A 24,424-nucleotide genomic window follows, 5' to 3' on the forward strand; every position below is an offset into this window, starting at 1 on the left:
GCCGGGTGTGGTGGCACGCGCCTGTAATCCCAGCTACTCAGGAGGCTGAGGCAGGAGAATCACTTGAACCCAGGAGGCAGAGGTTGCAGTGAGCCAAGATCGCGCCACTGCACTCCAGCCTGGGTGACAGAGCGAGACTCCATCTCAAAAAAAAAAAATAAATAAATAAAAATAAATAAATAATAAACAAGGCTGGGCGCTGTGGCTCACGCCTGTAATCCTAGAACTTGTGGGAGGCCAAGGGGGGGCGGATCACCTGGAGTCCGGTGTTCAAGACCAGCCTGGCAGATATGGTGAAATCCCATCTCTACTAAAAATGCAAAAATTAGCTGGGCATGGTGGCCTGTGTCTGTGGCTCCAATTACCAGGTGGCTGAGGCAGGAGAATCACTTGAACCCAGGAGGGGAGGCAGAGGTTGCAGTGAGCCGAGATTACACCACTGCCTTCCAGCCTGGGTGACAGAGGGAGACTCCATCTCAAAAAATATTAAATAAATAAAAAATAAATAAATTCCTAATGCTAAATGCCACATAATCAAACCAAAATTTTACGGAAGTATGTGAATCCCCTAACAGACCAGTTTTTCCTGCAAATAGGAAATTCATAGCAACCATTCAGAAAGAGCCCAGTTAACCCGAGTTAGCATAAGGCCCCCTCTGCTTTAATCCTTAAAAGAAAAGTAACCTGATGTTAATCAATCTATTTTTTTTCTATTGTTTGGCTTTCTCGTTCCCACCTTTAAAAACCCACTGTTCTGCCACATGCTGTCTGTTTTATAGAAGTTTTTACTACTTTGTACCTGCGTCTCCAACTCATAATGTTACACAGCCTCTCCAGGTTGTAACCCAAGAAGCAGCCTGCTCTTTCTCGTTCTCTCTCTCTTCCTTCTCTCTTTCATTCCTTTTCTCTCACTTCCCTCCTTTCCTCCCTCCGTCCCTTCCTCTCTTCCCCGCTTCCTTCCTTCCTTCCTTGGGTCTCGCTCTATCGACCAAGCTGGAGTACACTGACCCAATCATAGCTCACTGCAGCCTCGACCTCCCCGGCCCAAGCAATCCTTCCGCCTCTGCCTCCGTAGTAGCTAGGACTACAGGCGCACACCACCACGCCCAGCTAATGCTCTTTCTGGCCTGAGTTTTGACCCTCATCCTAACCTGTTGTTCTTTGAGTACACTCTGGGCCTTGATGCGTTGGGTCATTCCTGCTTTCCCAGGTGGTAAGCGTTCCTGGGCAGGGATTTTAGTTTTCCTTGGAATCTTGCCCCCTCACTGTCCTGCCCACAACCCCCTACGTCTAGCTTCTGGGATCCCAGCTAGGAGCCATGCTATCTCCAACTCTCCCTCTATGGCGACTTGGGACGGGAGAGCTTTTATGAAGCACCGTAATGAAAAGACCAAAAGATTTGGATTCAGTGGCTATTCCAGTTACGGACTCTATTTCCTTGGACAACTCAAATCAGTGCGTGGCAGCCAGTGTATTATGAGCTACCGGAAGTATACAGAAAAGTACCAGAAAAAATACAAGCATCATCATCAGTCGCTCTCAATTAAATAACTGTTACATTTCAACATAGTGTTCGGAACCACTTTACATTGATGTATTTGTGTAATTTCTTATTATCTGTTTTTCCCACGAAGCTGCAGCTCCATCCAAAGTGGGCAACTGAGTATCTTGGTGTTGGGAAAGGCAGTCAGTCATGTGCAGCCTGATGACCCTTGAACAGTTGCAAAACTGTGCCTAGGGCTTGTAGCATTTACTTAAAAGGAGATAATGAGCTCTCATGCCAGTGCTGGGCTTATTGCCTTGTTTGGGAATTTCCCCATTCAAGGGTTTTATGTTTGGGGACTTGCTGGCCCTATTTTGTTTCTTTGTTTTTTTGAGACGGAGTCTCGCTTTGTCTCCCACGCTGGAGTGCAGTGGCATGATCTCGGCTAACTGCAACCTCCGTCTCCCAGGTTCAAGCGATTCTCCTGCCTCAGCCTCCCAAGTAGCTGGGATTCCAGGCGCTGCGCTACCACACCCAGCTAATTTTTAAAATTATTTTTGGAAGACACGGGGTTTCACCATGTTGGCCAGGCTGGTCTCGAACTCCTGACCTCAAGTAATCCGCCCGCCTCGGCCTTCCAAAGTGTTGGGATTACAGGTGTGAGCCACCGTGCCAGGCCGCTGGCTCTATTTTCACCGCTAGCTTTGGATCCTTTTCTTCCCTGAAAGGAGAGAGGCCTTCAGGGCAGCCGTGTAGACCCGATGGGAGGGATATAGGATAACACGCCAAAGCCGATATAGGTTCGGAACGCGCCTAAGCATCAGAGCATGGAAGGGAAGTGTCCAGCGGAGGGAGACAAGAGATATTGCACAAGCCCAGCCGTCCCCCGCCCCCAGCCCTGGGGCCAGGGAAAAGCAGAGACGTTGGCCCTCCCAGTTTCCTAGAGGGGCAGCGGAGGCCCTGGGCAGGTGACGCGCGTGCGCAACTGGGGCAGTCGGGAAGTAGGCGCGGGGCAGTCGGCTGAGGTGCCTGTGTTAGGAGGATTGTCTGTCGGCGGCGGGAGTAGGTGAGCAGCCCGGCGGGGCGCGGGGTGGGGAGCGGGGGCACCTGTGCAGGCGAGAGTGGCGGGTGAGGCCCGGCCTGGAGGCTGCACCCGGGGCGGGGGTCTGACCGTGGATCCCGCCCCGCCACGCCGAGGGGGTACCTCTTCGCCCCCTGGGCGTCTGGGGCAGAGAATCTGGAAAGAGTCCCGGTTTCTGCCGGCTTTATCTTTTCACCCAATTATGCGAATAAAGCGTACTTTTTAGAGACAATTAGATAACACGGGAAAGTGGAAGAAAAGTGATAGCCACTGTCCGGAAATCTTAGTCTCCAGGTCTCCTGACATTGAAAACATCTGGCATAGACTTCTCCCTTTTTCTTGTCTTATTTCACTTCCTAGCACCTGTCGCCGTCTAACATAGCATATATTTGTTTATTGGTTGATCCTCCCATAAGCCCCTTGCCAGGGCAGTGCTTTTTGTCTGCTTTATTAATTGTTGTTACCTTAGTGTATGGGACATAGTAGGTGCTCCTAGAAGGTGTTTGTTAAATTAATGAAAGAAGGAATATCTAAACTGGGAGACAAGAAGAATTGACGGTTTTTAATGTCTTTTTTTTTTTTTTTTTTTTAATAGCCCATTGCCAAGTTAAGAATGTAAGAGTGACCTTGAGCCTGGAACATTTCCTTGCAGAGTTAGAGCCCTCACAGCCTGTGCTGCTGCATTTAATGCCTCGTGTCTTTCACTGTTTCAGGCTTCATGTCTACTCCTTTGTTGTGTTTAATCTCTTAAGTCAGTGGCCTTAATTCATTCTCTCAGCTTTCTGTATTTCACACCCCATGGGAGTGGGGAGGGTGGATTGAGATCTTTCTTCCTTACTAAGTGGGGTGTGTGCATCACACCAGCCCTATTGCTGTGGAGTGGATGTGCTAGCTCTGGGGGATCTTTGCATTGCAGGAGGCTGGATCTTGTGCCCTGTTTCTCCTTTTACTGTAAGTTTACACTGTTTCTCTTGGGGCCTCATGTGGTTGGTGTCTGTCCTCAGCGACCTCAGATCATGTGCTGTCCCTTCCTTGATGGCCTTTTTATAAATCTTGGCAGCACAGCCTGACCACCTGGTGAATTGTGGAACAGCCATGGTGATGCACAAGGATCTAATATGTTCCTTTTAGGTGCTGTATGGTATTTCATCATATAAAAATGCTACTTTTATTTAGCCATATTTATGGACAAGTAGGTTGAATCCAGTATTATGTTATTACAGAGAATATTCTGGTGAATACCTGTGTAAATGTCTGAATACCCGTGCAAGTGTTTTTCAGGGCAGATTCTTACAAGTTAAATGCCTGTAGCATAAGGAATGTGTCTTTTTAGTTTTACTGTGGACTTTCAAACTATCCTTCCTGTTAGCTAATATTACATTTCCACTTCTATTAGTGGTTTGTGTTTGGTGTTCTTTTTTTCTTTTTCTTTTATTTTGGACAGAGATTTTTTCATATTGTTGTATTCAAATATATTCACTCTTTTCATTTTGTTGTCTTAAATTCTTGCTTACACCAGGGTTCTTAGAGTCGTGTGGTTTTTTTTGTTTGTCTGTTTTTTAGCTTTTTTTTTTTTTGAGACCAAGTCTCACTGTGTCACCCAGGCTGGAGTGCAGTGGTGCGATATCAGCTCACTGCATCCTCCGCCTCCCTGGTTCAAGCAGTTCTCTGCCTCAGCCCTCCAAGTATCTGAGATTACAGGCGCCTGACACCACACCTGGCTTTTTGTTTTTTGTTGTTGTTGTTGTTTGTTTGTATGTTTAGTAGAGATGGGAGTTCACCATCTTGGCCAGGTTGGTCTTGAACTCCTGACCTTGTGATCCACCTGACTTGGCCTCCCAAAGTGCTGGGATTACAGGTGTGAGCCACCACGCCTGGTCAGTCTCATTGTTTCTTTTGTACTCAGCACTATATGTGCCTCACAAAGTGTATTTCTCCCTTTTAGGTGGAGATTTTAATAAGGTAATAAAGCAAGGATTCAGGCCTGGGTAGCACTGCTGAGCTAAGTTCTCGTTTGTGGTTACTGACATTTGGTCTTTGTCTCTGTAAGCAAGCACAGCTGCTGGCACAGGTTAATTTTTACAGGTGCTGGGGCTCTTTAAAAGAAGGTCTTGCTGCTGTAAGTAGACAGGGATTGTAATCAATTTAATCAACTTGAGCAATCAGATAGTTTTACAGCCTCCTGGCCTGCAGCCTGTTTCTTCCTAAACTCTGTGTGGATTGCAGTCACCTAGTTAAAACCAGCTCCTGACAGACTCCAGCAACTTATAGATGAACCTGAGTGAACTCTTCTCATTACATGCTAAAGTCTCCACCTGGGAGTAGCTATAGCTTCATTACCATAACTCGTGACTTAGGTGCTGGCATCATGACTGCGTCTGTACCACTGGGACCCCTCCTATACATGGGATAATGTAGCCTCTCCCCTCTCCATTGCTCCATAAAACTCTCCTCTTTCCCTCGGAGAGACGCTGCTTTGGAAAATATTCCCAGTGTCCTCCTTACTTACGCCAAGTAATAAAACTCCTATTGATCCAAACTTGCATACTCACAGTTGTTTGTTACTCGCCGGATGAATGAACCCCCAATTTTTTTTTTTTTTTTTTTAGGTAACACTGTGGTGACACTATCTCTGTCATACATCAAACTTATAAAATTAGCTGGGCATGGTGGTTCATGCCTGTAATCCCAGCTACTCGGAAGGCTGAGGCTGGACAATCACTTGAATCCAGGAGGCGGAGGTTGTAGTGAGCAGAGATCTCCCCACTGCACTCCAGCCTCCGCGACAGAGCAAGACTCTGTCTCCATAGACAAAAAATCACATCTTACATATGTGTATAAGCCTGTGTCAGGATTCTGTACTTTTCCTTTTATCTACAGTTTGCATATTTCTTCAGTAATACGTGCTGTGTTAAGTACTACAGCTTCATATTAAACCTTATTGTCTGGTAGAACAAAACTTTCCACATCTAAAAAGTTTTCTTGACTATTATTTTACTCATTCATTTGAATTTTAGAATATGCTTATCAAGCTCTAAGAAAAATTACATTGTGATTGGGATTTTGTTGACTTTGCATGTTAATTTAGAAAAAATGGACATCTTGAAGGAGTGTTTTCCCACACAAAATGTATTTATATCTGTTATGTCTTTTGGCAGAGTTTTCTATTTCTCCACTAAGGTCTTGTACATTTTTTATTGGCTTTATTTCTGAGTACTTTATATTTTTATTGCTATTGTATTAATTCATTTCTGATTGGTTGCTATTGTGCTGGAAAGTTATTGAGTACATGTTGATTACATATTCAACCTCCTGAATGTCCTATCATGTTCTAACTGTTTTTTTGGTTCATTCTGTGTAACTTTTTAGGTGATGTTTCATATCATTCATGAGTATATTTGCTTTGCATCTTTCTTGTCTGTTTTCTGCATATTTTTTTCTTGTCTAATTGCATTGTCTAGGATTACATTGTTCCTATTTTTAATTGCAAAGCATTTTGTGTCTTTACCATTTAGTGTCACGTATGTTGGAGATTTCTTTTGTCTATTCTGCATATCGGTTTAAGGATGTCTCTATTCCTGGATTGTTAAGAGTGTGCACAAAAAGAAGATATAGTTACTTAATTTTAAGAGAATACCAATACTGTAAATAGCTTTATGCCAATAAATGTGAAAAGCTAGATGAATACTTGGATTCTTTCTTCCTTCTTACTATTATGTATAATGCTGCTATGAACATTTGTGTATGAGTTTTTGTATGGACATCTATTTTATTTTATCTTGGGTATATATATAGGAGTAGAATTGCTAGGTCAATTAGTAAATGTATGTTTAACGTCGTGAGGAACTGTCAGACTGTTTTCATAAGTGTATGCATCAATTTACATTTCCACCAGCAGTGGATAAAGTTTCAGTATCTCCACATTCTCACTGATTTTTTATTTATTTTTCTGAGACAGAGTCTTGCTCTGTCCCCTAGGCTGGAGTGCAGTGGTGTGATCTTGGCTTACTGTAGCCTCAACCTTACAGGCCCAGGCGATCTTCTTACCTCAGCCTCCTGGGTAGCTGGGATCACAAGGTGCGTGCCACCAGGCCCAGCTAATTTTTTTGTATTTTTTGTAGAGATAGGATTTTGCCATGTTGCCTAGGCTGGTCTTGAATTCCTGGACTCAAGCAATCCCCTCACCTTGGCGTCCCATGATTGCTTATTATTGGATTTTTGTTCTAGCCACCTTACTGGTGGAGTACTATGAAGTACTATCTTATTGTTCTGTTAATCTGCATTCCCTGATGACTATCCTGTATACTTATTAGACATTTTAATATTTTCTTTGGAGAAATGTCAATTCAGACCCTTTGGCCATTTTTATTTTTGAGATGGAGTCTCATTCTGTCACCCAGGCTGGAGTTTAGTGATGCAATCTCAGCTCACCACAACCTCTGCCTCCTAGGTTCAAGTGATTCTACTGCCTCAGCCTCCTGAGTAGCTGGGATTACAGGTGCCTGCCACCAAGCCTGGCTAATTTTTGTATTTTTAGTAGAGACGAGGTTTCGCCATGTTGGCCAGGCTGGTCTCAAACTCCTGACCTCAGGTGATCTACCTGCCTCGGCCTCCCAAAGTGCTGGGATTATAGGCATGATCCACTGTACCCTGGCCCTATTTTAAAATTTGTTGTTTTTTTCTTTTTATTATTGAGTTGTAATATATAAAGAATATAAACATATTCTGTCTCTATAAAGAATATAAATATATATTAAAGAATATATTTATATATTAAAGAACATAAATATATTTTTTATATATTATAGATACAAGTCTTTATCAGATACATGATTAGCCAGTGTTTTCTTCCAGTCTGTGGATGGCTTTTCACTTTCACGTTCTTTTTATTTTGTGTACAAGAGGTTTTCCTTTTGGTAAAGTCCAATTTATTTATTTTTTCCTTGTTTTCATATGATTTTGGTGTGCATGTGGCAAGAATCCATTGAATGTCACAAAGACTTATACCTAGGTTTCTTATAAGAGTTTTAGAGTTTTAGTTTAGTTTTTTTTTTTTTTTGACATAGATCACTCTGTTGCCCAGGCTGGAGTTCAATGGCACGATCTTGGCTCACTGCAACCTCTGCCTCCCATGTTCAAGCAATTCTCCTGCTTCAGCCTCCTGAGTAACTGGGATTACAAGGGCCCACCACCATGCCCAGCTAATTTTTTCTATTTTTAATAGAGATGGCGTTTTGCCATGTTGGCCAGGCTGCTCTCGAACTCCTGACCACAGGTGATTCACCTGCCTCGGCCTCCCAAATTGCTGGGATTACAGGTGTGAGCCACTGCACCCGGCTAGGTTTAGTTCTTATATGTAGGTCTTTGATCTTTTAGAAGTTATTTTTATAGATGGAGTGAGGCAGAGCACCATCTTCATTATTTTGCAGGTGCATATCCACTTGTCTCAGCACCATTTGTTGAAAAGATCATTCTTTCCACTTTGAATGATCTTGGCACCATTGTTGTAAAATAATGACTAGAGATGCATGAGTTTATTTCTGGACTCTTAATTCTAATCCATTGAACTATATGTCTATTCTTATGCCTGGAAGCAATACTGTGAAGACTGTTGTTCTGTAGGAAGTTTTGAAATTGAGAAGTTTGAGTCCTTCAACTTATTCCTCTTTTTCAAGAAGAATTGTGATTGTATGGGTCTCTTGAGTTTCCACATAATTTTAGAATCGGCTTTCGACTTATAAAAAGATGCCCCCTGGGAATCTGATAGGGATTGTGTACAACCTGTAGATGAGTTTTGGGAATATCAATGGGACTTGCGTTTGAAGAAAAGAGAGGAATGAAAATGTTTTGGCCAGTGTGTGAATTCATTGACATAACTTGGGAAATCCAGAGAGGAAGGCAATAAGAACATGCATGTTAGACACTGAACTTAAGGTGTTGCAGGACACCCAAGTGAAATGTACCATAGGCAACAGGAGGCATGTGGTAGGGGTCTAGGAGAGAAGTAAGAACTGTGAGAGCAGTATTAAAGAAATGAGAGTTGGTCAGATTGCTGATGGAAAGAACAAGGAAGCACTGGGGCCTGAGTTTTAAGGGGTCTATAATGAGAGGGCAGAAGCAGGAAGAGGAACCAGGGCATGAACCACAACTATGAGGGGAAAATCAGGGCTGGCTGGTGCTAGGGAAGCCATGGGAGAGAGAGTGTGGCCAGAATAGCTTCCTTGAAAAAGGTTGATGAGAGTGAGGGCTTGGAGGAACACCCAGTTCTTAGCTTGATAGGGACCTTGTACTGTGCCCTCCAGGGAAAATTTACAGCACTCTTGGGATAATGCCTTATGGAAGAGGTTAAGAGTCAGTGTGTGTGGAGGTGCCTGGGTTCTCTTGAATCCAATTATTGGGAATATAGATCTTATGGGAGCCGGAAGCAGGGCTTGTCCCACTCATAGCTTTCTTTCCTCCCTCAGCTCAATGTGCTTCTCCAGTTCCTACCCTTACTCAAGTGGTGAATTCAGGAGATCAGGCAGGGGCAACTATACTTCGGATGGTCAGGCCCCAGGTGAGCTTGCTTCTTTGTGTTTTTACCACGTTCCCATTAGTCTGGTCCAGGAATGGCTAGAGGTCTCACCCCCAGGACTCTGCCCCATCTAAGACTGTTCCTGTGGCTCTCCTGCCTCATTGCTTCCCCTGGAGGTAATGGACTCTATCTTGCCCTGGACTTGTCATTTTTGAGGTGTCATCTCAGCTCCTCTCTCCCACACTTTTGCCCACGAAGAGCCCATACCCTGTGCCCTCTGCACCCCGATGACTCTGCCTTTCAGGCTGTGAATGTTACTGAGCGATCGGAGCTTGTCATTCCAGGATACTGTGGCGTATGAGGACCTTTCTGTGGGCTACACTCAGAAGAAATGGAAAGGTCTCGCACTCAGTCAGAGAGCCCTGCAGTGGAACATGATGCCGGAAAATGACCACAGCATGGCCTCCTTGGGTAATAGATTCTGTTTCCTAGTCACTTAGAGTCTGCATGCTGCACATTCTCTTTTCTATATTCCTTGTCTCTTTAAACTTTTTACTATGAAAATTTCCAAACACAGATAAACTAGAGTGAATAATATAAGAGCCAGTGTGTGTGAAGCTGCCTGGATCCTCTTGAATAGGGACCCTCTGCACCCTTCCCTCAGCTTGAACAATGATCAGCATCCTCTTTACCTCATTATTGATTGACATAAGGTGATTTAGGTAGGGTTTTTTTAGTTGTAAGGAATAGAGAGCCACTCAAGTTATTGTAAGTAAGGAGCTGAGAGTCATTGGCTTAAAGGAATGAGAACCCGGAAGAAACTGATCAGCCAGACCAGACTGTGGGAAGCAAGGCCTTGACTCAGGGCAGCCTGGGAGCCTGAGCAGCAAAAGCAAATGCATGTTGATGCCTGTGTTCCAGTGTGAATGTAATACAGCTGCTCTCGGTGTATCTGTTTTCTCTCTGCTTGTCCTCCTCCTGCTGCCCATTTTCTTCACTGTGAATCTTTTGTCCTTTTCATAGCTCTTTCCTAATTGTACTTCCTGTTCCCTTATATTTGTTGCTTGCTCTGTGTCCTAATGGCTTGACTTCTCTCCATGTGTCACTTCAGATTCCACTGCCACTCATAATTTTGCCCTACTTTCAGTTCCAGATTTCCTTAGAAACAGATTCCTTTTGCTATAGCCATTACCCATCATCTTAGTTGGGCAGAGCTTTGGCCCAGGCCATGGCAGAGGCTGAAGACCAACCTACAGATAAGCTGCCCTTGGATCTAGTACCTGGTTCTGGTCCATTCACTTGTGGTCCATCATGGGATGTTCAGGGTCACTTGCCACAAAGCATGGTTGCCTAAGTGTTCCTCTCTGCAAAGACTGGGGCAGTGCAGTTTCCTGGGAGGGCTTCTTGGCAGGGCAGGTGCTGTAATTGATTTGTATAGGGCAGTAGCCAACTCTGGAAAGGGTGGGCTTAGGAATCACTCACCCAGATATCTTAAACTTTTCATAGGCTAACTGGCATGATGGCTGTGGCCCCAATTCAGATGTGATTGAAAGGAACCCACATTTTGGTGTTTTTCCTTGGCCATGATTGCTCTGCCTTCTCCCAGATTTTGTATTCAGAATTCCAAAAGGCAAATATTTACCTGTTCAGTTCCTTTATATTCTAGAGAATCAAAGAAATTTAATTTATATTTTAAATGATTGATGTCCCTGTTATCTTTTCTGGGAGTATACAACTGGTAGGAACCAGGCCAATGCTCTGAGGGCCAGTGGCATCCCCACTTTTAGAAATCTGCTGTCTCCTTCAATACTGCCGTCCAGCTTTTCTTAACTGATAGCTTCTCCGAATCTCATTACTGTCCTGTCATACGACATCTCTCCTTTTGTACGCTTTCTAATCATACCCTCATAGTAGAAATTTCTCAACTCATTCCCATCTTTTCCTTGTCTCTTTCTTATATTTGACTTGAGGTATTTGCCATCCTTCCCTCTCCCAACATCTTTTCTGAGAACCATGGAACCATATAATGTCATGGTTGGAAGGGAACTCAAAGTTTACCATTTTGCTAAAGAGACATGACGTGAGAATGACTTATATAAGATCACAGCATGCTTTGCAATCCAGTCCCTTGCTTTCCAATGGCCTTTCTGACTTGGCTGTGCTGGCTCGATATCTTTTTTCCACCCTCCTCCACTGACTGTCTTCTTCCTTGTTTTTCTATCCCTAAGATACAATTGAGCATTTTGCTCTTGTTTTTAATGTGTCATCTCATTTCTTAACCATAATGTGACTTTTTTTCAGGTACATTAGCTCTTTATGATTCTGTTTCTTCAACAGGAAAAGAAATGAGTAAAAGTTGTCGTCTTCTTTCTTTTGGCAGCAGGTAGGAACATGATGGAGAGTTCGGAGTTGATTCCGAAGCAGGAAATTTTTAAAGGATCAGAGTCATCTAATAGCACATCAGGGGGACTCTTTGGGGTGGTTCCTGGGGGAGCAGAGATTGGAGATGTTTGTGAAGATACCTTCAAAGACTTAGAAGGACATACCACAAATGAAGAAGGGAGCAGACTAGAAAGTGATTTCTTGGAAATAACAGATGAAGATAAGAAAAAATGCACAAAAGACAGATATGAGGAATATAAGGAAGTTGGGGAACATCCACATCTGTCTTCTAGTCCTGCTGAACATGAAGGAGTTTTAAAGGGACAGAAATCCTATCGATGTGATGAATGTGGCAAAGCTTTTTATTGGAGTTCTCACCTTATTGGCCATCAGAGAATCCACACTGGAGAGAAACCCTATGAGTGTAATGAGTGTGGGAAGACCTTCAGGCAAACCTCCCAGCTCATTGTTCATCTCAGAACCCACACAGGGGAAAAACCCTATGAATGCAGTGAGTGTGGAAAGGCGTATAGGCACAGCTCCCATCTCATTCAACATCAGAGACTCCATAATGGGGAGAAACCCTATAAATGTAATGAATGTGCAAAAGCTTTTAATCAGAGCTGCAAACTCTTCGACCACCAGAGAACCCATACTGGGGAGAAACCTTATGAATGTAAGGAGTGTGGGGCAGCCTTTGGTCGCAGTAAAAATCTTGTTCGACATCAGGTTCTGCACACTGGTAAGAAACCTTATAAGTGTGATGAATGTGGGAGAGCTTTCTGTTCCAATAGAAATCTCATTGACCATCAGAGAACCCACACTGGAGAGAAGCCTTATGAGTGTAGTGAATGTGGCAAAGCCTTCAGTCGGAGTAAATGTCTTATTCGACATCAGAGCCTCCACACTGGGGAAAAGCCATACAAATGTAGTGAATGTGGGAAAGCCTTCAATCAGATCTCTCAACTTGTTGAGCATGAGCGAATTCATACTGGAGAAAAACCATTTAAATGTAGCGAGTGTGGTAAGGCATTCAGTCTGAGTAAATGTCTTATTCGGCACCAGAGACTTCACACAGGTGAGAAGCCCTATAAATGCAATGAGTGTGGAAAATCCTTCAATCAAAACTCATACCTCATTATACACCAGAGAATTCACACTGGTGAGAAACCTTATGAATGTCATGAGTGTGGGAAGGTCTTCAGTTATAGCTCCAGCCTTATGGTACATCAGAGAACCCATACTGGGGAAAAACCCTATAAATGCAATGATTGTGGGAAAGCTTTTAGTGACAGCTCACAGCTTATTGTGCACCAGAGAGTCCACACTGGAGAGAAACCCTATGAATGTACTGAGTGTGGGAAAGCCTTTAGTCAGCGTTCCACTTTTAATCACCACCAGCGAACTCACACTGGAGAGAAGCCCTCAGGTCTGTCTTGGTCATCATCTTAAGGCATGGTTCTCTGAGACAGAGAGCAAAGACCTTTGAGTTAAGCTTTCTTTATAAGAAGGATGTTGATCATGGTCTCCTTGGAGACCACTAATCACAGTGGTGACCATACCCTACTTGCTTTTCCTTGGGTCACTAAGGTGGGAGAGTAGGTGCAAGTTAGTCTGATCCTTACTTAGGAAATTAGGGATTACATCTGTCATTAACTTGTAGGTTTCCTTCTTTCTCTTAAAAAACTATTTAAAAAAATCTGTCTTATTAGTATACATTCCATAATCAGATTCTGCATTTGAAGAACAGCAGTTGTATTATCTTTATTCTATTGCAGTTCCTCCCCTGGACCATTTACGTAAAGTCACTTTTAAAGTCATTCTACAACATTGTTCTTCCCTGCTCCTTGGCTATCTCCTTCCACAGCTATTTTTAAAATTTGTACTGTAAGCTACATCCTCTCATCGTTTTTGTGTTTTCTAGCTAGAAAACCTTTTCTTCCTGTTTACTAATCACTTCCATCACAATGTTCAAGATTTATGCCATCTCTGAAAGACGTTCTTCTTCAAATAGTTGTTTGTTTAGTTTATACTTCTATTGATTTGGCCTTAATGCTTTAAATTAGCTGGTGCTATAATGTATAACTGTTAAATGTTTTTGTAAATTGTTCTCAACTTATAATGTGATATGTGTATCACATATATACAGAGTATACACATACATAGTTGTGTATGTGTGTACTTTCTTTTTTGTTTTTTGGTTTTTTTTGAGACAGAGTCTCAGTCTTGCTCTTGTTGCCCAGGCTGGAGTGCAGTGGTGCAATCTTGGCTCACCACAACCTCTGCTTCTCGGGTTCAAGTGGTTCTGCCTCAGCCTCCCGAGTAGCTGGGATTACAGGCATGCACCACCATGCATGGCTAATTTTTTTTTTTTTTTTTTTTTTTTTTTGTATTTTTAGTAGAGATGGGGCTTCTCTATGTTGGTCAGGCTGGTCTGAAACTCCCAACCTCGGGTGATCTGCCCGCCTCGGCCTCCCAGTGTGCTGGGATTACAGCTGTGAGCCACTGCACCCAGCTGCATATGTGTATACTTTCATACCAGCTTGTAAGCTTCTGAGATCAGGTATGGTATCTATTTATTTTAGTATATACATAATAGTTTGAGTATGCTAGTTCTTAAATAAGTTTTAAAATTCAAATTGAGCCATCATTAACATGGGCACAGGCTCCCCTTTCCCCATCACATCCACTGCACTAGAAGCTTCTAAAGAAGGAAGTAGGCTGGGTGCAGTGGCTCATGCTGTAATCCCAGCACTTTTGGGAGGCCGAGGTGGGCAGATCACGAGGTCAGGAGATTGAAACCATCCTGGCTAACATGGTGAAACCCCATCTCTACTAAAAATACCAAAAAAAAAAAAAACCGGGTGCAGTGGCGGGTGCCTGTAGTCCCACCTACTTGGGAGGCTGAGGCAGGAGAATGGCATGAACCCAGGAGGCAGAGCTTGCAGTGAGCCAAGATCTCTCCACTGCACTTCAGCCTAGGTGACAGAGTAAGACTCTGTCTCAGAAAAAAAAAAAAAAGAAAAAAAAAAAAAGAAATGAAGTGGCATCATAGTATATCACATATAAAGGCTCATGTAGCCCTGGAAGTCTTACTACTGGTATTTCAGCCTTAAAGAGCTAATGGATTTGTGTGTGAATGAGTATCTGTTTATCTAGGTATTGGGTTGGGCAGATATCCTACTGATAACATACTTTGACCTGCACACTTATTCCATTTTCTAAATAAAAGTTACAGTGGGCCGGGCACAGTGGCTCACGCCTGTAATCCCAGCACTTTGGGAAGCCGAGGTGGGCAGATCACTTGATGTCAGGAGTTCAAGACCAGCCTGGCCAACACGGTGAAATCCTGTCTGTACTAAAAATACAAAAATTAACGAAGTGTGGTGGCGGGCACCTGTAATCCCAGTTACTTGGTAGGCTGAGTCAGGAGAATCGCTTGCATCTGGGAGGCAGAGGTTGTAATGAGCTGAGATCGTGCCATGCACTCCAGCCTGGGTGACAGAGTGAGACTACATCTCAAAAACAAAAAAAAAAAGAAAACACCTTACAGTCAAAATTTACTGCAAGAAGACTTGACTTTCATGGCTGTAATATAGATGATTGAAAATTTCAACTAGTAGCATTCCTGGATGATTAGATTTCAGAGTGATGAGGTTTTTGGTAAAACAGTAGTATCAAACTAATCAGTTTTTCATATCAGCTAGTCCTTTCTCACTACAACTGCTGTCTTAATTTCAAGATGAGAACCGTGCCTTAATTATCTTCCAGACCATCTTTCCTTCTGCAAAGACATAAACAAGAAATATTCTCAGAGTATTTTCTTTCCTTCTGCAGTCCTATGTCAGTCCATGAGCTTGAACCACCTTTCCTTCCACCCTTGCAATAATGGCCCAGTGCTGGTGGACCTTTGACTCTAATGTTGTTCACCCTGTTCTCTTTCCATCCCCGAGACCTTTTTTTTTTTTTTTTTTTTTTTTTTTGAGATGGAGTCTCACCCTGTTGCCCAGGCTGGAGTGCAGTGGCGCGATCTCTGCTCACTGAAAGCTCTGCCTCCCAGGTTCATGCCACTCTTCTGCCTCAGCCTCCTGAGTAGCTGGGACTACAGGCGCCCACCACCATGCCCGGCTAATTTTTTTGTATTTTTAGTGAAGACGGGGTTTCACTATGTTAGTCAGGATGATCTTGATCTCCTGACCTTGTGATCCACCTGCCTTGGCCTCCCAAAGTGCTGGGATTACAGGCGTGAACCACCACACCTGGCCTCCATCCCCCAGACTTCTTAACAGTCTGACAGGATCCGCAGTATGACAAAGGTGGAGGAGAAGGCTAGAGGGGCAATGTCAGTCATGTAACCTGGAGGGGTGATTTTGTGAGCTGTTGTGCATGTTTCAGACAATGCAGAAGAAAGGAAAGAGAGTTGAGGATCAAGAAAATCAAAATTAAATGTGACTGGGGAGATGTCGCAAAGTTAGAAAGGATTACTGGGGGCCTAAAGTTTTTCAGGGCCTTTAGAAATTACTGAACTTGGCTGGGCACAGTGGCTCTTGCCTGTAATCCCAGCACTTTGGGAGGCTGAGGCAGTCAGATCACTTGAGTCCAGGAGTTTGAGACCAGCCTGGCCAACATGGTAAAACCCTGTTTCTACTAAAAATACAAAAATTATCTGGGTGTGGTGGTGCACGCCTGTAATCCCAGCTACTTGGGAGGCTGAGGCAAGAGAAGCACTTGAACCTGGGGGGCAGAGATTGCAGTGAGCCAAGAGCACACCACTGGACTCCAGCCTGGGCAACAGAGCGAGACTCTGTCTCAAACAATGACAACAACAACAAAAGCACAAAACTGAACTCATGACACAGCTGGAATTTTACCATTTGTGAATATGTATTTTAAATGTTTTCGGCTTGTTTTTTTGTATTTTTTTTTCCATTTTCCTTTAAAAGATACGCAGATACGACTTTTTCCTCTTTAAGTGTCTTATTTTGGGAGCCTCCAGATTTCAGGGACGAGCCCCACACCATATGAGTACATGAGTTGGACATTTCTGGTTCCCTGCCCTGAGATGGACATTACCAGTCATGTCTGCAGAACTATCCTGCCTGTTGGAAGCTGCAGTTTTACTTTCTGGTCCTTGTCTGCTCATCCCCTACCATACTAAACCTCTAGAGTGTGGGAATGTGCACCATTCCTAACTATATTAACTCACTACCACCAGTCTGGTGTGGGTGCTCAGTACAAGTGAATCCTGAAAAAGCCTCAGGCTCTTGGATGGAGGAAAATTGGCTGCATTTGAAAGCCATACTTCAATTTCTATTTGGTCACTGCTAGTATAAACTTTAATTATTGATTTAAACAAATTTTATCTGAATCCAATTATGTTGATAAATTATTTTTAGGTTTAATAGTTTGTTAGATTCATTTCCTAGCTTTTCTAGGTTTATAATAATTTATTTGTCTTTTAATTTGATGTCACTGACGTTGTGCATTAGCAAGAACTTCGAAAAACATGGAATAGTAGATGTCTTTCTCTTAACTCTTGGGGGAATGTTTTTAGTCTTTTGCAGTTTCATATGGTGTTCATTGTTGGATTCTGATGTTCTGTTGCATTTAGGAAGTTTCCTTCTAATCTTAATTTCTAGAAGAAGCTGTGTAGTCTAGTGGTTAAGAGCATAGATTTTGTTCCCAGTGCCCTAGGTTCAAATCCTGAGTCCACCACTTTGTTAGGTGTGTGACCCTGGGCAAATCACTTAGCTTCCTTGTATCTTAGTTCCTCCATCTATAAAATGGAGCTACCTCACAGAGTTGTGAGGAATACATTATGGTAACAATGCTGGGCACACAGTGCACAGTTTCCCAATTGTTATTATACTTAGAGTTTTGTTTTCGGTTTTTTTTTTTTTTAGACAAGGTCTCCCTCTGTTGCTCAGGCTGGAGTGTAGTGATGTGACCATAGGTCACCTCAGCCTTGAACTCCTGGGCTCAAGGGATGCTCCTGCCTCAACCTCCCCTGTAGTTAGGAATACAGGCATGTGCCACCACGTCCTACTAAGTTTTTATTTTTATTTTTTGTAGAGATAGGGTTTCGCTGTTTTGCTCAGGTTGTTCTTGTGGTCCTGGCCTCGAACGATCATCCTGCCTTGGCTTCCCTAACTGCTGGGAATATAGGTGTGAGTCACTATGGCTGGACTAAAAGTTTTTATTAGGGTTGGTTACTACATTATATCAAGTTTAAAAACTCCATTGTTGTAATTTTATGAGTTACTTTTTTTCTTTTTGTAATTCATTTTCTTGACAAGTTTGCAAATATTTGCAGTTTCCTTGTACTTTTCAAGTAAAATCTATTTGTTCATAGTGAGTTTTTATTAAGTACAGAAGTAGATTCAATTTGGTAATGCTTTGCTAGCTTTGCAAAAGAATTTGGAAAAAATTTTGTTTAACTTATTACCATGTAGAGTTTGTGTAACATGGGAATTGTTCCTTGAAGACTTGCTAAAAGTAACTGGGCCTGGTTCTTTGGGTGAGGGGATTGGGAGGGATATATCTTTAGCAACTCTTTTAGTCAGTTTGAGCTATTATAACAAAATACCTAGAGGGTGGCTTAAACAACAGACATTTATTCCTCACAGTTCCGTAGGCTTTAAAGTTCAACATAAAGATGCTAGAATGGTTGAGTGCTGGTGAGGGCTCTCTTCTGGTTTGCAGATGGCCCCCCTTTTCCTGTGTCCTCAAATTTCAGAGAGCAAGAGCATTGGTGCCTCTTCCAAGTCTTTTAAGGGCATTAGTGAGAATGAGGGTCCCATTCTCATGACCTACTCCAATCCTAGTTATTTTCCAAAGGCCCCCTACCCCCACATATAATATTTGGGATTAGGGCTTCAACATAAATATTCATTCCATAACATTCTACTCCTAGCCACTCACTCTATTCACATCCTTACATATAAAAATAAGTTCATTCCATCCTAACAGCCTCCAAAGTTTTAACTCATTCTAGTATCAACTAACACTTAAAGTCCAAAGTCTCATCTAAATATCTAAATCAGGGCCTGTTGCGGTGGCTGACACCTGTAATCCAAGCACTTTAGGAGGCCAAGGTGGGTGGATCACGAGGTCAGGAGTTCGACACCAACCTGACCAACATGGTGAAACCCCATCTCTACTAAAAATACAAAAATTAGCCAGGTGTGATGGTGTGCACCTGTAATCCCAGCTACACGGGGAGACTGAGGCAGGAGAACCACTTGAATTCGAGAGACAGAGGTTGCAGTGAGCCAAGATCGCACCATTGCACTCCAGCCTGGGTGACAGCGAGACTCTGTCTCAAAAATATCTAAATCAGATATGGGTGAGACCCAAGTTTTAGTTTATCCTGAGGCAAAATTCCCCTCCAGCTGTGAAACCAGACAAGTTATGTGCTTCCAAAATACAATGATGGGATAGGCATGGATTAGGTATTCCAATTCCGAAAGTGAGAAATTGGAAGGAAGAAAGGGATGATGAGGCTGGGTGTGATGGCTCATGCCTTTAATTCCAGCACTTTGGGAGGCTGAGGAGGGAGGATTGCTTGAGTTCAGGAGTTTGAGACCAGCCTGGGCAACGTAGGGAAACCTCATTTCTACAAAAATAATAAACATAGTCGGGCATGGTGGCTTGACCGTGGTAGTTCGAGGCTACAGTGAGTTGTGATCATACAGCACTCCAGCCTGAAACCCTGTCTCAATAAAAAATAAAAAAGGATGGGGGAGCCAGGGTATGATGGTCCCATATGAGTCTAAAACTTAGCAAGGCAAATTTCGTGAGATCTTAGGCTCATGAATAATCCTCTTTGGTCCTATACTGTCCTCTCCAGGACCCCCTGGGTGGTGGTCCTGACCCTACAGATCTGCCAGGCAGGGGTGACTCCCCCGTGGCTTTTGTTGGAGACCATCTGGCCTGTGGAAACTGGGGCAGTATCCCTCATGATCTCTGAATAGCCAAGAGAAGAGTCATTCTTGTATGGAACAGTGGACATTCACAGCCTTCCTCATTCCTGGCTTCAGGACTTCAGATACAATCATATCAGAGCTAAGCGCTTCAACATACGAATTTTGGGGTCACAGTTCAGTCACTAGCAATACTTCCATTCCCCTGACCTGCAACATGTCCAGTTACTTCTAAAAGAACTTGTCATCCACTATATTAATAATGTGCTCATTGCCAGCCTGTGAAACAAGTTGACTACTCCATACATAAGGTCATAGTTAATATGACACACGCAGGCTGAGTTGTCCGTCCTGATAAGATCCAGGGACTTGCCCAACAAGTGCAGTCCCTGGAGCTACCTGGTCCAGTAATTAGAGGAGTATTCCTGATAAAGTCAAAAATTGTCCTTGGCAGCCTCCACCTAAAATAAAGAAGCTAATAGCTGGTATGCCTGTTTGTCTATTGGAGATAACATGTATCAAATCTCAGTATTATTTTGCCTCCTTTAGTTAAAATTACCCACAACACAGCCATCTCTGAATGGAGCCCTCAACAACAGCAGACTCTAGAGGCCTATCATGCATTAACATGGGCCTGCCATTAATGTAGGCCTGTGGAACTACAGGTCTCATTGACTCCTACCCATATGGATTGGATACTGTGGCAACAAGAGACTGCTATCAGGGTGCACCAGGCCCTTGGCTTTTGGACATATAAATTATCCAAGATGGTTGCCATGTACATTCCCTTTGAATGGCAGCTACGAACCCGCTATTGGGCTATAATGGAAACAGAACACTTGACTACTGAAGCACTGTATGTGACCTTAAGACCTGAGCTGCCCATCTCATGCAGGTATTGTTAACGAAAAATAAAAATGGAAGCCCCAGTTTAGAAATACCCTAAGGCTGACCACCTGCAACCATGTAACCAAGACAAATCATTCTGATTTCCCTGAAATGCTGTCTCTGATCATAAATGAAATGCAAAATGTAAGCTTTACATCCTTGCCAGCATGATTCACTGAAGTTAAACCAATCAGCTATAGACCAACAAGCTTAAACAGCTCAACTTTCCCTAAAAAGAATGTATAACAGCCAATTATAAAAAAGGTCAAAATATCCCCCCCCCGCTTTATGCATTATAAACTGTGTTGTAACTGCTGTAAGATTAATTTCTTACCACTTGATTTGAGTCTTCTAGATTGTGATCTGTACTTCTTGTTTGAACAATAAACTTCTAAATTTTTCTTAACTTTATCTGATTTTATTTTTTTCACAGTGCTCACTAATCCTAATAAAACATGACAGGTTCAGCCATGTACCATCATTAAATGGAAATGTTACATATAAGATGGAGCCTGATTGGGATCCCAGGGGGTCTGCCAACTCCATGAAGTAACTGTCTTGCCAGAGGACGCTGAACAGCCCATATGGGATGTTCCCTTAGCTAGGTGCAGCCTAGGTTCGAAGATGTTCCAGCTGATGGTATGAGTCGGCTCACTGAGGGATCTGTGAAACTCAAAACTGATAAACTCTGTCCACTGTAGCCATCCATCTTGCTATGGATTGAATGGTTTTGTCACCTCCAAAATGTTAAAACTTAATCCCCAGCAGTGCTGCATGCTTATAGTCCCAGCCACTCAGGAGGCTGAGGTGGGAGAATTGCTTGAGCTCAGGAGTTCAAGACCAGCTTGGGAAACATAACAAGACCTTGTGTCTAAAAAACAAAAAAATCCCCAATACAATAGCGTTGGGAGATGGGGCCTATGGGAGGTGTTTAGGTCATGAAGGCTTACCCTCAGGAGTGGATTAACGCCCTTATTAAAAGGCCTTGTGAGAGTGGGTTTGCTTTCCTCTGCTGTTGCGCCATGTGAGGAACAGTGCTGTTTCCCTCTGGAGAGTGCAATGTTCAAGGCACCATTGTGGAAATGGAGACTTTGATTTTGGATTTCCCACCTCTAGAATTGTGAGAAATTAAATTTCTATTTATAAAATTACCCAGTCTCAGGCATTCTGCTATAGCAGCACAAGTAGACTAAGACACACACTAAGGATAGTCATCTTTTGACTGAGACCAGACAAGGATACTCTGCCCAGTACTCTGGGTGAACTCTGTGCTGTGGTGATGACTGTGCAGGAAAATATAACAGCAGTTCTCTGCCACACATTTACAGACTTAACGGGCCATTACAAATGGACTAGCTACAGAAGATCTATGCTCAGGCAGGATAGTTATCTGCTTTATACCTGCAGTCACCCTTAGACTCATTTGTTGAATTCTTCAATTTCAGTTGCCTTATTCCGGGCACTTGGGTTACTGGCTGAGCACCATCCTGTAGGGAAGCCTGATCATCCCCCTGGCTCTGGTTCTCCCAGTAATCCTGTGAAGTGCTGTATCAAAGTGACAGGGATTTCCAGCAAACTAGGAATAGAGAGTAACTTTCTCAACTTGATAGAGAACATCTACAAAAAACCTACAGCTAACATTACACTCGATGAGAACCTAGAAGCCTTTCTGCTAAGAACAGGAACAAGACAGGGATGTCCCCTCTCACCAGTGCTTTTCAGCATAGTATTGGAAATCCTAGCTAGTGCAGTAAGACAAGAAAGGGTAATAAAAGGTATACAGATTAGGAAGAGAGAAATAAAACTGTCTTTTTTCACAGATAACATGATTGTCTATGTAGAAAATGCAAAAAACAAAAAAATCCTGAAACTTAAGTGATTATAGCAAGGTTGCAGAATACAAGGTTAATGTACAAAAGTCAGTCAATTCCTTATATATCAGCAATGAACAAGTAGAGTTTGAAAGTTAAAACACAAAACTCCATCTCAAAAAAGAAAATTATACAAAATTAGCCAGGCATGGTGGTGCATGCCTGCAATCCCAGCTACTCTGGGGGCTGAGGCAGGAGAATTGCTTGAACCCAGGAGGCAGAGGTTGTGGTGAGCCGAGATCGCACCATTGCACTCCAGCCTGGGCAACAAGAGTGAAACTGTCTTAAAGACAACAACAAAACATTAACATTAGCACCCCCGAAAATGAAACACGTAGGTATAAATCTAATAAAATACGTACAAGATTTATATGAGGAAAACTACAAAACTCTGATGAATCAAAGAACTAAATAAATGGAGAGATTTATATTTAGATGTTCATAAATAGGAAGCCTAAATATTATCAAGATGTCACTTCTTCACAACTTGATCTATAGATTCAATGCAATCCTGATCAAAATCTAAGCAAGTTATTTTATGGATATCAATAAACTTGATTCCAAAGTTTACATGGAGAGTAGACCAGAGTAATCAACTTAGTATTGACGTAGAAGAACAAAGTTAGAGGACTGACCCTACTTGACATCGAGACTTACTATAAAGCTATAGTAATCAAGGTCACATGGTATTGGTGAAAGAACAAACAACTGGACTAATGGCATAGAATACAGGGTGCAGAAATAGGTGCACATAAATATAGCTGACTTATCTATGGCAAAGTTAGAGTAAAGGCAATATAATGGAATAAAGTTGTCTTTTCACAGATGATGCTAGAATAAATGGACATCCACATGCCAAAAAAAATTTGAATCTAAGGCCAGGCGCGGTGGCTCACGCCTGTAATCCCAGCACTTTGGGAGGCCGAGGCCGGCAGATCACGAGGTCAAGAGATCAAGACCATCCTGGCCAACATGGTGAAACCCCGTCTCTACTAAAAATACAAAAATTAGCCTTGCGATCAGGGCTTGAGGAACCCGCGCCATGAAGTGCATGTTTGTTACCGTAGGGACCACCAGCTTTGACGACCTCATTGCGTGTGTGTCGGCGCCCGACAGTCTGCAAAAAATCGAGAGCCTTGGTTACAACCGACTTATCCTGCAAATTGGTAGAGGAACGGTGGTACCTGAAACCTTCAGTACTGAGTCGTTTACTCTGGATGTTTACAGGTACAAGGATTCCTTGAAAGAAGACATCCGGAAAGCAGATCTTGTTATCAGTCACGCAGGTGCAGGAAGCTGTTTGGAGGCTCTGGAAAAAGGAAAGCCACTCGTAGTGGTCATAAATGAAAAGTTGATGAACAGTCATCAGCTGGAACTGGCAAAGCAGCTACACAAAGAGAGTCATCTCTTTTATTGTACCTGCAGCACGCTTCCTGGGCTGTTACAGTCAATGGACTTATCAACACTGAGATGTTATCCTCCTGGCCAGCCAGAAAAATTTTCTGCATTTTTGGATAAAGTCGTTGGATTACAAAAATAAACACTAAACTCTCAACACGTTAAAAGCAACCCCCAAATTCAACCTATGGAAGGTGATCAAATTAAATACATAATGTATATTTACAAAATAATATAATTAATAAACTTCCTACATCTATAGAAGGTATAGGAAATTTTATGGTGTGCACATTTGCATTGGGTCCAAATCCTAATTGCAGTTTAGTAAACTTTCTAGATTTTTTCTAATCTTCAGTATGTAGTGAGCATTCACAGATTTTCTCCTCGAATCTCAAGTGGAATTGGAATCATGAAAATGAATGAGATTTGAAAACTTTCACAAAGATTATAAATGTAGTTTGATGTTCCTTAGAATAAAAAATGAAACAGTAACAACTTTTAAAAAATTTTACATAAGAGTCAGCATCTTTAGCTTTATAATCTAAGGAACCAAATTTAAAAAATGATGGATTACGCTCTGTGAAATGAAAAGTTCAATCATTGCCTAAAAAAGACTATCAAGTTAGTTGATCTCTTGTACTTGGAAAAGCTACTTTTTTCCTAAAGAACGCAGTGGAGTGGATATATTCACTTTTTTTTTTTCTAAAACATATATACAAAGTGTTAAAAGAATCGTGCCTAATGTCAAAACTTTACTGGTTTGAGAAGAACATTCAAAAAGGATTTATACCAATAGGACTTACTATTGTTTTTTAAGGATCCTCTCTCACAGTGGTAATGAAACATTAACTGTAACAAATTTATAATTTATGAGCTTATGAAATT

General features: G+C 42.5%; 1 protein-coding gene and 1 pseudogene across 4 annotated transcripts; both read left to right on the forward strand.

Annotated features, from left to right (window-relative positions):
- Positions 1 to 2,456: 2,456 nt before the first annotated feature.
- On the forward strand, positions 2,457 to 13,734 carry ZNF852 (zinc finger protein 852). 2 transcript variants are annotated; one of them, XM_031935222.1, is made up of 4 exons: positions 2,457 to 2,549; positions 9,029 to 9,120; positions 9,423 to 9,549; positions 11,459 to 13,734. In XM_031935222.1, exons 2-4 carry the CDS (start codon positions 9,106 to 9,108, stop codon positions 12,910 to 12,912), a joined length of 1,596 nt encoding a protein of 531 aa, XP_031791082.1. In that variant the 5' UTR covers positions 2,457 to 2,549; positions 9,029 to 9,105; the 3' UTR covers positions 12,913 to 13,734. The 2 variants fall into 2 exon arrangements, with proteins under 2 accessions (XP_031791082.1, XP_023087391.2); XM_023231623.3 differs by having other exon boundaries at positions 11,462 to 13,734.
- On the forward strand, positions 9,422 to 24,136 carry LOC111555482 (annotated as a pseudogene). Of its 2 annotated transcripts, XR_002735551.2 has the most exons (2): positions 9,422 to 9,549; positions 23,369 to 24,136. The product of XR_002735551.2 is annotated as a UDP-N-acetylglucosamine transferase subunit ALG13 homolog pseudogene, transcript variant X2 (transcript). The 2 variants fall into 2 exon arrangements; XR_002735550.2 differs by lacking the exon at positions 9,422 to 9,549 and having other exon boundaries at positions 22,710 to 24,136.
- Positions 24,137 to 24,424: the final 288 nt, after the last annotated feature.

This window comes from Piliocolobus tephrosceles, chromosome 2 (genome assembly GCF_002776525.5).
Source record: "Piliocolobus tephrosceles isolate RC106 chromosome 2, ASM277652v3, whole genome shotgun sequence".
Lineage (NCBI taxonomy): Eukaryota > Metazoa > Chordata > Mammalia > Primates > Cercopithecidae > Piliocolobus > Piliocolobus tephrosceles.

What these genes read in the sequence shown, in the direction of transcription:
- ZNF852 (XM_031935222.1), top strand. An exon ending in CCACAGCATGGCCTCCTTGG is followed by an intron (nt 9,550 to 11,458) that starts GTAATAGATTCT and finishes TTCTTTTGGCAG; the next exon opens with CAGGTAGGAACATGATGGAG.